Raw genomic sequence first — 12713 nt, 5'->3', positions numbered from 1 at the left:
GAAGTTCAGAGGACAATATAACAAGTACTCATGTATCCACCTCCAATAATTAATAATTAATATTTTTTGTATTTGCTTCTGATCTTTTCCTTTGTCATAAAGTATTTTAGAATTTAGGTACCCTGCATATCGCTCCCCAGTTCTGTTTTCTTCCCTGCTCTGAGGTAACTATTATCCTGAAGTTAGTCTGTGCATACTTTTGTATTTTTACTGTATCTGCAGTTATTCGTGAGTCACAGCCCTGAGTCACTCTTCACCCAGTCTTATTGCTTTCTGTTAATATTTAGTCAGCATTTCCAATACAATTAGCTTCTTCAGCTCAAAAGCTTTCATATGGGTCCTACATGTGAACCAAATAGCTATCCGCAGAATATTAGAATTTGACTTGCTCCAGTCTCATATTAAAGAAATGAAAGATGCAGAATTCTGAGGCTAAATAGCTAAAAATATTTATTCAGACTTGAATATTCTTCAAAGAGAGTGTGGAGCAATTATAATAATCAGAGGAAGAAACGTCACAGGGAAATAAAAGACAAATGTTTTCCTCAAGAGTCCTCCTTTTGGCTGTTTTGATTTCAACTGGTAAGTCAAAGATACAATTTTAGAATCTTGGCTAAGTTGTCAAAGCTTATTTCAAGGACAGATTTAAAAGTCATTAATAGCACAACCACAACAGAAACTTGTGCACTTGGTTATTAAAAATGGAATAAGAAGAATGGGGGAGTTCTCAGTGATTTGCACCTGGATGTTCTGGGTCTTTAACGAGAGAAACATAAAGGGGAAATGGGAGGACTTTAAGGCAAGTCTTTCGATCTTGGTCTAGAAGTTGACTGGAACATAACTAGAAAATAAAAAGTTTGAGTACGAATAGGACTTAGAAAATTCCTGATACAGAGCCTGGTGTGGACTAGGACAAAGGGAATGCTCCCTTACTAGTCACAGCGTGAGAGGAAAGTGAATAAAGTAGCACATCGCCTAGTGTACGCCCCAGTTCCCAAGGATAAATATTAGTCGCCAAAGTGATGGCATTGTATCTTGGTCAAGGTGTTGACTTCAAGATATAAGACCTTTGAAAGAATATTAAGGAATATACATAATGGCCATATTCTGTACCTTCTCTTCATAGCACATATATTAATAGTAAAATATTGTTAAATAAAATCAGTGATCAAGTTAACAGGTACTTGTTTTTGCTTGTTTTTGTTAGTTTTGTGAAAGAATGAGTCTGCAAACTGCACATCTCTGTGAACATTAACGCTGGAAATCCTAGAAATTGAATTCACTCGAACATTTATCAAGTGCTTACTATATTAAAGGGAAGTTGCACTTAAAACAAAGTTTGCACAAAATGCATAGAGCCAGCCCCCTCCTCCATGTTTTACTGCTTCATAATTTTAATATAATTTTTCTACTCTCTTTCCCATCTTCTCACTCCTCTCTAAGCTAAATTGGTTTGCATGTTCCTATTTCTAAGAATCTCTCTCTTCCATGTTTGCAAACATGAGACTTATTTAGTGTTAAATAAACTTTGCTAGTTTGAAGTTTGTTTTTCCTTTAATTCAAGTATTTTCTTTGATTATTATTTTCTTTGATTTGATTATTAGGACTAATAAGGGAACACATTTCAGTGTTACTTTAGAATTTCTGGAGTTATTTCTTTGAGTTCTGCTGTTTATTTTTCTTAACCCTATGTCAAACAATGAACAAAGAAAATTTGAAAAGCATAATCTATGCCATTTCTTAGTGGATAATCTGAAACTATAATGATGGAGGTTAATACTTATAAAGAAACACACAAATACTTTATATGTCATAGAATGGACTTCTGGGGCCATGGAAAAAGCCAATTTTACATCTGAATCAGGAGTTAAGGAAGACCTTACCATAAACTACAGAAAGTTAGGGGAAAACTGTAGTGAAAACAAGGTTTCCAGAATCCACTGAAAGACTTACAAGGCAAATGGAGACTGGAACCATGTGAGATCAGGAAATCGGCTTCCCATGTCTCTCCTTTTTTAGCACTGGCTGGACCATGGGCTAATATATGTGCTGGCAAGTCTTCCAACGAGATCAGGACGTGTGACAGCCACGGCTGCGGCCAGTACACTGCTCAAAGGTATGTATGCGGTTTCCCGAATAACCACAAGCTCTGTGGGCTCTTAACCTCTTCGCTTAGTGCCCTCGCCCTGCGTTTCCCCCAGTGCTCGTGATCATCTCCCTCTGACGGCAGGAAAACTCGGAGAGGAAACCGGTCACCTTACTGTCTCTGGAACAAGTTCTTGTCTTCAACTTCCAAGAACTCTGCTTCAACTAGGGGCTCAGAAGTGGAAACAGAGCTTGGAATAAGGAAAAGAGGAAGAGGAGCAAACACACTGTTTTCCCTCAAATGTTTTCACACAGTGACTTGTTTCACCGGGTTTTTCCAAGGTGAAAATCAAACATTACTATCTCATTTTATAGATGAGGAACTTAAATGGAGGTACCAAAGGGCTAAGGAACCTGCCAAATAATTGGAAGTGGTGAAGGCTGGACTAAGATTTGAGCTTTAGGATCTTCTTGCCATGAAACCACTGTTACTGACCCAGGCTCTGGGAGCTGACCACCAGGGGCTGGCCCTGAGCAGGCAACTTCTTCCAGACAATGAGGGACACACTTGCGAATTTTCAGTAATGTACAGTGTCATGTTGGGAGTACCACTCTCTCATGAAGTAGCTGTGTGTCCAATTGCACTACTGACCTCCATCCTAATTACAGTGGAACTCTCACTTATACAGACACTATTTACAAAGTAACCTCAAACACCTCAAGGGTACACGATCACGAGCACTTAGGCACACGGGAGATATACCTAAGAGATGGGAAATATGGAAAAATGACCTCTGAACTGCCAATATTAAGACTCAATTAGTTCGTACCCTAAAGTTTACGCACTTGACGTATGCAATAACTTATTGGCTCTTCCCTTGGAACCTGCTCAGTGTTGCTTTACATAATCGACCAATCTGGTGAATCTGATTTTTCGGGTGGTAGCCTATTAGAAAGGAGAACAGGCTGGTAAGTAAGAGTGGGCACAGTGCCAACAGTGAGGATTGTGAGACAACCTCAAGAAACCTCACAATCTGGGACATGCTGTGTTTGTGCCATATATACTTTAGCAAGCCCAGGCAGTATCACTCACAACATCAAAATAGCATATACAGTCAATGATGTTTATGATAACTTCTGGATCACTGAGAGAAAATAAGACGGAGGGTAACATAAGATTCTTTTATGACAGACTCCCATAAGAAGACAACTCTTTCCTAAGTGGTCTATAAAATGTACTTACATGGATTGCCTCATTCCCCCAAAATGCAGTATAAAAATAATAACTAATATTTTTCAAGGCTTCCCAAGTGCCAAATACTATCTTAAATGCTTTAATCTTTACAACATGGTTATTACTATCTTCGGGGAAGGAGGTTAAAAATGGACAAAACAGAGTGAGGAAACCTGGGACATCCCCAATGTTCTAGCAGCTTCAATTTTTTGATACCCTGGTCTGAGAACAGAGGGCTGACACCACGTTGCTGGGTGACAGAGCTCCCAGGGAAGTTCCTCAGTCTGTTCATTCTTATCTACATCCTAGAAACCATAGGCCTCACCAGGGTGTGGATGTCTTGTGTTCCGATGGATCTACTGTGTACGCACCTTTCACCGGAATGATTGTGGGCCAGGAGAAACCTTATAAAACCAAAAATGCCGTCAATAATGGTGTTCGGATATCCGGAAGAGGTAAGAGGTGGTGTGTACTTGTGTATGTATGGGACACATACGGATGCTCGATGTTTACTTATTGAACGCATGTTCTATAATAGAAGTTTCACACTTCCTTCAAGATGATAAAACCCGTAACATAAAGGACACAGAGTACCAAACTAAAACAGCTAATGCACGTCCAAAGATGTTCCCCTGGTTTCCGTGGAATCGTCTTCTTCATGCACACACTCCACCTAACTATCCAGCTGGCTGAGAGCTTTCTTCCTCTGGCCCATGTGGTTTTGCTTAACAATCTATAAACAAAACCACTTTCAGCAATATTAACTATCATGAATAGCTTTACCAGAATCCCACAATTGGAAAATGTTGGCCTTTCTGCAAGAATTGACTGTGAAATATTTACAAAGGCCTCTATATTCTAGGTAAAGCTGGGTCTCCTGGTACGCCAGGTACTGGGCTTGTTGTTTGGTTGTTTTAATTTGTTTGAGGTATACACACAGAAAAGTGCACAGAGCATTTTACAGCTCCGTGAACTTTCACAAAGTAAACACACCCAGGTAACATGCACTCAGATCAAGAGAAAGACCACGAGCAGCACCCGAGAGATCCTTTGTGCCACCTTTTAGTCATTATTCCCAGCAAGTGCCATCCCTTTCCCACCGTAGCTTAGTTTTGCCTGTTTTTGAAGATGATATAAATAGAATTAAACAGCATGCAGTCTCTTTCACTCCACATCATGTTTGTGAGATTCATCCATATTTTTCATGTTGTAGCTCTTTCATTCTTATTGCTTTAGAGAGTATTCCATTACATGCATATATCTTCATCTATGTAATCATTCTTTAGACGGACATTTAGGTAGCATCCAGCTTTAGGTGATTATGAAAATGCTGCTATGAACTTTCTTGCACATGTCTTTTAATGAACATAAATATGCATTTCTGTTGGGAGTGAGTCCAGAGGTCAATCCCTTCTCCAAGCAGGCAGCACTTTGTGAGAGAGCCCACATCCTTGAGGAGCTATAGGGTAGCTTAGGCCTGAAAGACAAGCGAAGCTGCTGCCATTGAATGGAGGCCAGTTAGTAGCCAAGGCCAAGGTTGGCATGGTTACCTAACAGGCAGCAGAGATGAAGCAGTAATCAGCTTCATCTGAAACACAGAGATCTGTGACATTGTCCAGTTGATCATGGTGACCCTAGAATGAAAGAAATGGGCAGCCTACCAATACCTTATTTGATTTGTATAATGGAAACACTCTAGGTCTGATGAACAGAATTCTGACTTCAACCATCACAATTATGGGTCGCAAACCACCCCATCCCAATTCCCAGACTTGAGCCAGTTCAGTCCCAGAGCCCCTTGAATGAAAGGGAGGCTGACTCTTTTTGAGAAAGGGCTCTGTCACACAGCCAAAAATTTATACTGTAAACCTGACCTGTAGCTATCCCCAAAGGGACCTGTGGCCATTTAGCAGAATGACTGTACATTGGGGAGGAAGAATTAGGCTTTTCAGAGATTACTGGACACTCACTCAAAACTGACACTAATTCCTGGGGACTAAAAAGACCACTGTGGTCCACCCGTCAGACCAGGGGCTTCTGGGGGCAGGTAATCAACGCACTCTTTCACTAGGGTCCATCTTACAGTGGGCCCAGTGCAGCCACAAATCCACCCTGTGGTATCATAATTTTCCCAGTTGCATAATTAGAATCGATATACTCAGCAACTGGCAGAATGCTGTAGGAGAGGAAGCGCCGGATCACTTGGTGTATGTGTACCTTCAACTTTAGTATTATGGATACTGGCCCAGTTTTCCAAAGTAGGAGTACCAACTTACACTCCTACTAAGGGTATATGAAAGTTCCAGTTGCTTTATACACAGCTCTTGGCATTACTTATCTACCTTTCTCGTGTCAACCATTCTGATGGGTGTGTAGTAGTATCTCATTTAGCTTTCTTTTGCATTTCCCTAATGGCTAATAAAATTGAGCATCCTTTCATATTTATTGATAACATGGATACTGCCTTTTGTGAGGTACCTATTCAAGTATTTTACCCTGTCTTTCTTGCCTGCCTTTTTCTTATTGGTATGTAGTTTTTTTTGTACTGGGTTGGCCAAAATGTGCATTTAGTTTTTTCCATTTGATGGCTCTAGTAGTACTTAGTTGTCTTTAACTTTATTTGAAACAATTTTGTTACACTGTTTTGTGACAGCTGTCAGATCAGCTGTCATTTAAAAACACTTATCAAAGTTGGTGAATTTTTGTGCAACCATTTTAATATTGAAGATAGAAGACAAGCAACATTTTTGGTGTATTAAGCTTTATGATTCCAAGAAAGGTAAAAATGCAACTGAAATGCAAAAAGATCTGTGCAGTATATGGAGAAGGTGCTGGGACTGACTGAACGTGTCAAAAGTGGTTTGTGACGTTTCTCGGTACTATTGACATTTGGTCAAATAATCCTTTGCTGCGGGGCTGTCGTATGGACTGGAAGGTGTTTGGCAGCGCCCCTGGCCTCTGCTCACTAGAAGCCAACAACAGGAGACAGCCAGCATACTCAAAATATCCAGATCAATAAAGTTATTGGTGAAAATGAAAACCATGTCTATTATATTATGGAAAAAATTAAATGGCCAATGCAATGTCTTCTAGATATGAGTCCTTTGTCAGATACATGTATTGTAAATATTTTCTCCCACTTTATGGGTTCTCATTTTTTTAAATCCTCACAAGAGGATATGTTTATTGATCTTTAAAGAGAGAGAGAGACAGAGAAAGAAACATCGATTTGAAACATTGATTGGTTGCTTCCTGTATGTGCCCCAACCAGGGATTGAACCTGTAACCTAGGTATTTACCCTGACCAGGGATCGAACCTACAACCTTTTGGTGTATGGGACGATACCCCAACCAACTGAGCACCTGGCCAGAGTGTTCTTCACTTTCATAATGTTTCTTTCAATAAATAAAAATTCTTGTTTTTAATGCAGCCCAATTTAGTAATATTTTCCTTTATTGTTAACACATATTTCCACCCTGAAGCCATAAAGATATTCTATGTTCTCATCTACAAGCTCCATTGCTTCATCTTTCATATTTAGATATAATTTGATTTTATAGATTTATATAGACTTACAAAATTTGAGATGGGGTCAAATTTTTCTTCATAGTGATGTAATTGACTCAGTACCATTACCTTGACAAGACCATTTTTCCCACTACATTTCAGTATCTTTTGTTATAAATGCGGGTGTGCACACACATGGCTCAGCTTCTGATCTTTCCACCAGTCAGCTGTCCATCTTTCGCAAACACCACACTGACTTACCTGCTACAGCTTTAAAATACACCTCGATATCTGGTACTATAAACCTTCCAACTTTGTTCTTTCAGGTTGCTTTGGCAGTTCTTGGTCATTTGCATTTCCAATTATAGAATCAGTTTGTCCATTTCCACCAAAAAGCCTGCTGGGACTTTGATTGGATTTTCATTGATTATATGCATCATATTGAAAAGAACTGCTATCCTAAGAGTGTGAATCCTCCAATCAACCAGTATGTTGTACCCTCCATGTATTTAGGTCTTGCGTTGCTTTCAGTGTAGATGTCTTGCCCATATTCTGTGTATGTACAGAGTCTGGCGGAAGTGATGCTTGCTCGAGTGTGGTTGGTAGGCCGATAATAGGGGTGTGATAATTTATAGAGTTAATTTGAACATTTTAGCTAAAATGTCGTATGTTGTGCTTGAGTGGGATATTGTTACGTTACAGAATTACATGCTTATGATTTTGTAATAAGAGACTTTGTAATAAAAAAAAGATGTTATTTGTGCCAGACCCTGTAGGTACATAAGACACAATTTATTAATCAATTTTGTTTAGATCTTCTATGGCAGTCCTATACAATAGGAATATAATAAGAGCCACAGAAGTTCTTTAAAATTTTCTAGGAGTCACATAAAGTAAAAAGAAACATGTGAAATTAATTTTAATAATATATTTTACTTAGCCCACTATCTCCAGAATATTTTCATTTCAAAATGCAATTAATACAAAGATTATTATTTTACATTTTTGGGTACTGTCTTCAAAATCCAGTGTGTACCTTGTACTTGGAGCACATCTAATGCAGATTGGCTGCATGGTAAGTGCTAACGAGCCACATGTGGCTTGTGGCTACCGTTTGGATGGCACAGCTCTACAGCCTTACTTACTGTATGTTTCGGACTGTAAGATGTGCCCCTCCGCAAATTTGGGAGGAAAATAGGGGTGCATTTTGTAGTCCGAATGTAGCGTACCTGGCTCACCGCGGGGGCGAGAGGGACTGGTGGCGGTGAAAGAGGTTTTTTTCCCTATTTTCCTCCTCTAAAACCTAGGTGCGTCTTATGGTCCCGTACGTCTTATAGCCCCCAAAATACGGTACGTTTTCTGTCCACTTGCAGTGTCCGCAATGACATGAATGTGTCGAAGTCTTCTACTACTGCTGGGTTTCCATCTATTTCTCCTTGTACCTCCTGAAGCCTCTGTTTTACATACATGGTTCCTGCGTTATTTAGCACATGGGTAACTGACACTGTTGCATCTTCATTGGATTTAGCATTGTAAATTGTCCTCCTTTGTCTTGTTTCAGGGCTTTTTGGCCTGAATTCCAATCTCTGGTAACAGGATCATAACTCTTGCTTTCCCTTTGGCTTCCATTTTCTTGGCAATATTTGTCCAGACCTTAATTTTTAACCTTTTTTAATGATTGTGGTTTTTTTCTACACAGTATAGAACTGAGTGTTCCTTTTCAAGTCAGTAAGAAAATCTATTTAATAAATGAGTTAACATTTATAGATATAACATGTATTTGGGCCCAACATTGTCATATTATAATTATAGTATTATATTAACTTAATTTCTCTATTTGCTGGATCTTTAAATTTTTTCTTTTTTGGTATTTAGAATCATTTGTATTCTTGTGCCAGTTATTTCCATTTTTCCTTGTCTTTAAAGTCCAACAGTTTAATTAGAATTTGTCTTAGATCTAACATTGTTCTAGGTCAATTTTCTCAGGTACTAGTGTTTTTCTGCTATTGTTTAATGTCTTTATTAATTTTCATTTAAATCTATTCTTCCTTGGGCATCTTGCAATTTTTGTCTTTATTCCTGACATGATTTTGTCATTTTACTCTTCCCTCATTGAGTTCAATCAACTCTTTTTGTTTTTTTCCCTCATTTCTGTTCTTTTTTAAATTTCTGATTGAAGACAATTAAAATTCAGATAGTGAATAATTTTACTTCTTCTTTTCTTTTAGGCTTCTGTATTAAAATGTTCTACATTAAGCCAATTAAATATAAAGGTTCTATCAAGAAAGGAGAGAAACTGGGAACTGTACTGCCGTTGCAGAAAGTTCATCCTGGCATCCAATCCCACGTACACATTGAAAACTGCGACTTGAGTGATCCCACCGTGTACCTATGAATGAAAGACAAATGACTAGATCTTCTAGATAGAAAGCCATCATCTTAGAACGTGAATGTATATCCTGCTTTCCAAGAAATTCACATTCAAGCAGAAACAGAATAAATGCATGGAAGAAAACAGTATGTTGATTTCACCCCATTGCCACTTTCATGTTTTTGCATGTCAACTCATTTCTCAGGGCTCGCTGATCTCTCTGTAACCTATGATATCTGGGATGGGTGTGTGTGTGTGTGTGTGTCTAAGATTTCTTAGTTCTAAATACATAGAATAAATGAACATATAAATTAAAGCTGGTTCAGACTGCATTTTTAATGATTCTAAAAATAGGTTTCTGCTTTAAAAAGCCTGAAACTGTTTTTACGGTGTAAGAATAGTGGGTTGTACAATATTGGACACACATACGCACTTAATAAATATTGACTGAATAAACTGGAGGCTCCTTTTGAGTTAAGCTTCTGGAGAATTTCAGCAATTTCCTTAGGTTTGTCAAATTGGTTGGATCATGAGCTACTTGCACGGACAAAACAGAATCCACGTGTCTTTATATCTACACATTCCCACATTGCATGTAAGTGGTAGTTCTAGGAAATGAATAACTGTAGTCTAAGAAAATACGTAACATTCTAGATTTCAGTATTATTGCACGACAAGGAGTACTAGAAAGGAAAGAGGTCCATCCTAACCCGAAATATCTCATGGGACCAAGTCAGTCAGCCTCACGTAGTCATATCACAGCTACTTATTTCCACACAACACTCTATATCTATATTACTCTTTCCCACAGGCACCAGTGTGAACTAAAACCATACAAATGTTCAAAGGACCAGAAATAATATGGCCCCTAGATTTTAGTCAGTCAGTAAGAAATGAGGAAGTTGAATTTGTCATTCTGGAAACCGCCTTCATAAACTTTTGCTTAAATCCTTTTGGAATGTAGGAAACCGCAGCAGAATGACTCCACTCTTAGTGTAGGTGTCAGAGGAAAATGTAACTCAGTGAACTCTACTACTGGTGAGAAGTGGCTGCGGTTGTACACTAAGACATAGGTACAAGAACATTCATGACATCATTATTCATTTGTCACAGCAAAACCTGGAACAACTTAAATGACCATCGACAGTGAGATGGACAAATCAATTGTGGTTATAGAATGGAATATTACATAGCACTCATAATAAATAATTCTTAGCTAACATAACACAATGAATCAATCATAGCAATATAATAGAGTAAAATAATAGTCCAAAAGATCAAATATAGTATGATACTCTTTTTAAAAAGTTAAAACAATTAAAGCCAAAACATAATTTTTTGGAACACGTAAGTATGTGATAAAAATATATAAAAAGAAAATCAAACAAATAATAAACACTAGTAACCTAAGGATTTGATAGGAAAGGACCACTCAGAGAAATTTAAGTTACTACCAATGCAGCAGTTTTACAGGTAGGAGGTGATTTCATAAGTATTTATCATTATGAATTACAGTGGTACCTCAGAACTTGTCATGACTTCATTCTGATGAATGCTGAGCAAGCGAGCATCGGTGAAGCATTTTCTCTTGCGGGTTGCCATTGTGACTCATACAAGTTCTAGCCAGTGCAAGTGGTGAGCAAGTGCCAAGCGCTGAAACACGTTTTTCTCCTCAATTTTTGATGAGTACAGGGTTTGACGAGTTCCGAAGCTGACGAGTACCGAGGTACCACTGTATATGTTACAAATGTAATAGGACTTGCAGGTAGGTGGCCAGAAAAGAGAGGTAATGATGGTTCTCAGATGGTTTAGAGTCTATACAACACAATTAGTAGTTTCTCATACCCAGTTAGATACTATTCTCTACTACATTATAACGTCTTATACAAGGCTAGCAAATTAAGAAGTTTTGGTTATAAAAAAACTATAATCAGCACTATCTGGTTTAATAATCTATCTTTTCATCTCCTCAGTGCCAAGTAACTTTAGATTGTTTCCAAAAATTACACTGTTTTCAAAGGGCAAAGGCTGTGTTTCCTTGAGAACAGAAAAAAAGGAAATAACAGACAGACTTAAAAGGCAATTTTTAAAGAGCTCTAAAATGTTTCAACAATGAAATATGTGCATAGCCTTCTAAATAATCAACCTCCTGAAGTGACTGTTTTAAAAACCAGACTCATTACCTGCAATGGAGAGCTTCCCCAAGGTAGAGCAAGGTTTCCTTCTGCCTAGCATTCCACAAGAACTCTCACATCTGTTGAATGGAAATGCAAACTTTAGACTAAAGGACATCTTTCTTGGGAAGAACTAGAATACAGCGCCCTCTGGTGCATTATATTAGAGTTGTGGTTTTTTTTTGTTTGGTTGGTTGGTTTTTTTTTAATTTCCTTTTAGGTTTGAATGTCAAAATGTTCAGCTTAAAGTCTTGTTAAGGTTCAAATGACAGAGAAGTAACAGTACTGAGTAACTTACTTTTCCTTAGTGAAAGTGGTTATAATACATACTTAAAAATGTGGTATCAGGTTTTAGTCTCATTGACTATGAATAATATGAACAAATCAGTTTTTATTTTGGAAATGTTTTTTTCAGTTTTCTGCAGGAAAGTAACTTCATGGAAATAAAAGTTAAGTGGCCAATTTAGAGCTAGGTCTATATAGGGAAGAACCCTTATATCCTTGTGACATTTATCACATTGAGTGGCATATCAACAGCAATGCGTGTAATTTTAAAATCTGTCCATCTCCCCAGTATTTAGTACAATACAAACGAGCCCAGGAAGGTTCATAAGGAAGAAAAAACAAAAACTTGAGAATCCGATTTTTGTGTGTCTCCAGTATACCAACAATAGAACTGTTTCTCCCATTCTCTCCATTTACATTTTGCCTACAAAATAATCCTAACTCTTCCAGAACTCTTCAACACATGCTGAAACACAAATTTAACATGAACAAGTTTGCTTACAGAACTAAAATATTTTTAAAAGCCTAAAGCTCAAAATCCATCTAATATCAAACTCTTTCATTTACCTAGAATCCTCGAATCTTAGGTAAATCGTGCTTTCCATTGACTTCCACAGTAAATGAGGAGACATTTTCATTAAACGAAACATCATTACTTTGTATTTCCTCATCTTGTTTTTGTTTGTTCTTCAATTTATCAGCCCAGTAAGATCAACCATGGTCTCATTTAATTGAGCTGGTGAGTTTCAGTCTAACTTTTTTTCTAAGAAAAAAAAGCATATTACAGTGCTCAGTTCACTAGGTTTGACTACCAAAGACCACTATTTAGAGCAGCAATCTCTCACTCAGTGTAAAAGAGGCCACTTACCATCATTATGTCTCTGTGCTGGTGGGCTACAGGAATGAACTCCCCTGGACCACTCCCCTCTTCTAGTCCCTTTCTGTTTTGCTTTGTTGTCCTCTAGTGCAACCACCACTGGCACTCTGTCACCTTACCACTCGGGTATTTGTACCTTCATACCAGGTGAGACTGGAGGTTTATGTCTTCAGTTTTTC

The 12713-nt window shown here is 38.0% G+C and overlaps 1 protein-coding gene across 1 annotated transcript; it reads left to right on the top strand.

Annotated features, from left to right (window-relative positions):
• Nucleotides 1–343: 343 nt before the first annotated feature.
• On the top strand, nucleotides 344–9514 carry LECT2 (leukocyte cell derived chemotaxin 2). Its single transcript, XM_024575017.3, has 4 exons — nucleotides 344–582; nucleotides 2020–2116; nucleotides 3629–3774; nucleotides 9056–9514. Exons 1-4 carry the CDS (start codon nucleotides 537–539, stop codon nucleotides 9220–9222), a joined length of 456 nt encoding a protein of 151 aa, XP_024430785.2. The 5' UTR covers nucleotides 344–536; the 3' UTR covers nucleotides 9223–9514.
• The last annotated feature ends 3199 nt before the right edge of the window (nucleotides 9515–12713 follow it).

The sequence above is a fragment of the Desmodus rotundus genome, chromosome 10 (assembly GCF_022682495.2).
Source record: "Desmodus rotundus isolate HL8 chromosome 10, HLdesRot8A.1, whole genome shotgun sequence".
NCBI classification, from domain to species: Eukaryota; Metazoa; Chordata; class Mammalia; order Chiroptera; family Phyllostomidae; genus Desmodus; species Desmodus rotundus.
The sequence above is the reverse complement of the archived record's forward strand: the minus strand, read 5'-3'. Positions and strand labels throughout refer to the sequence as shown.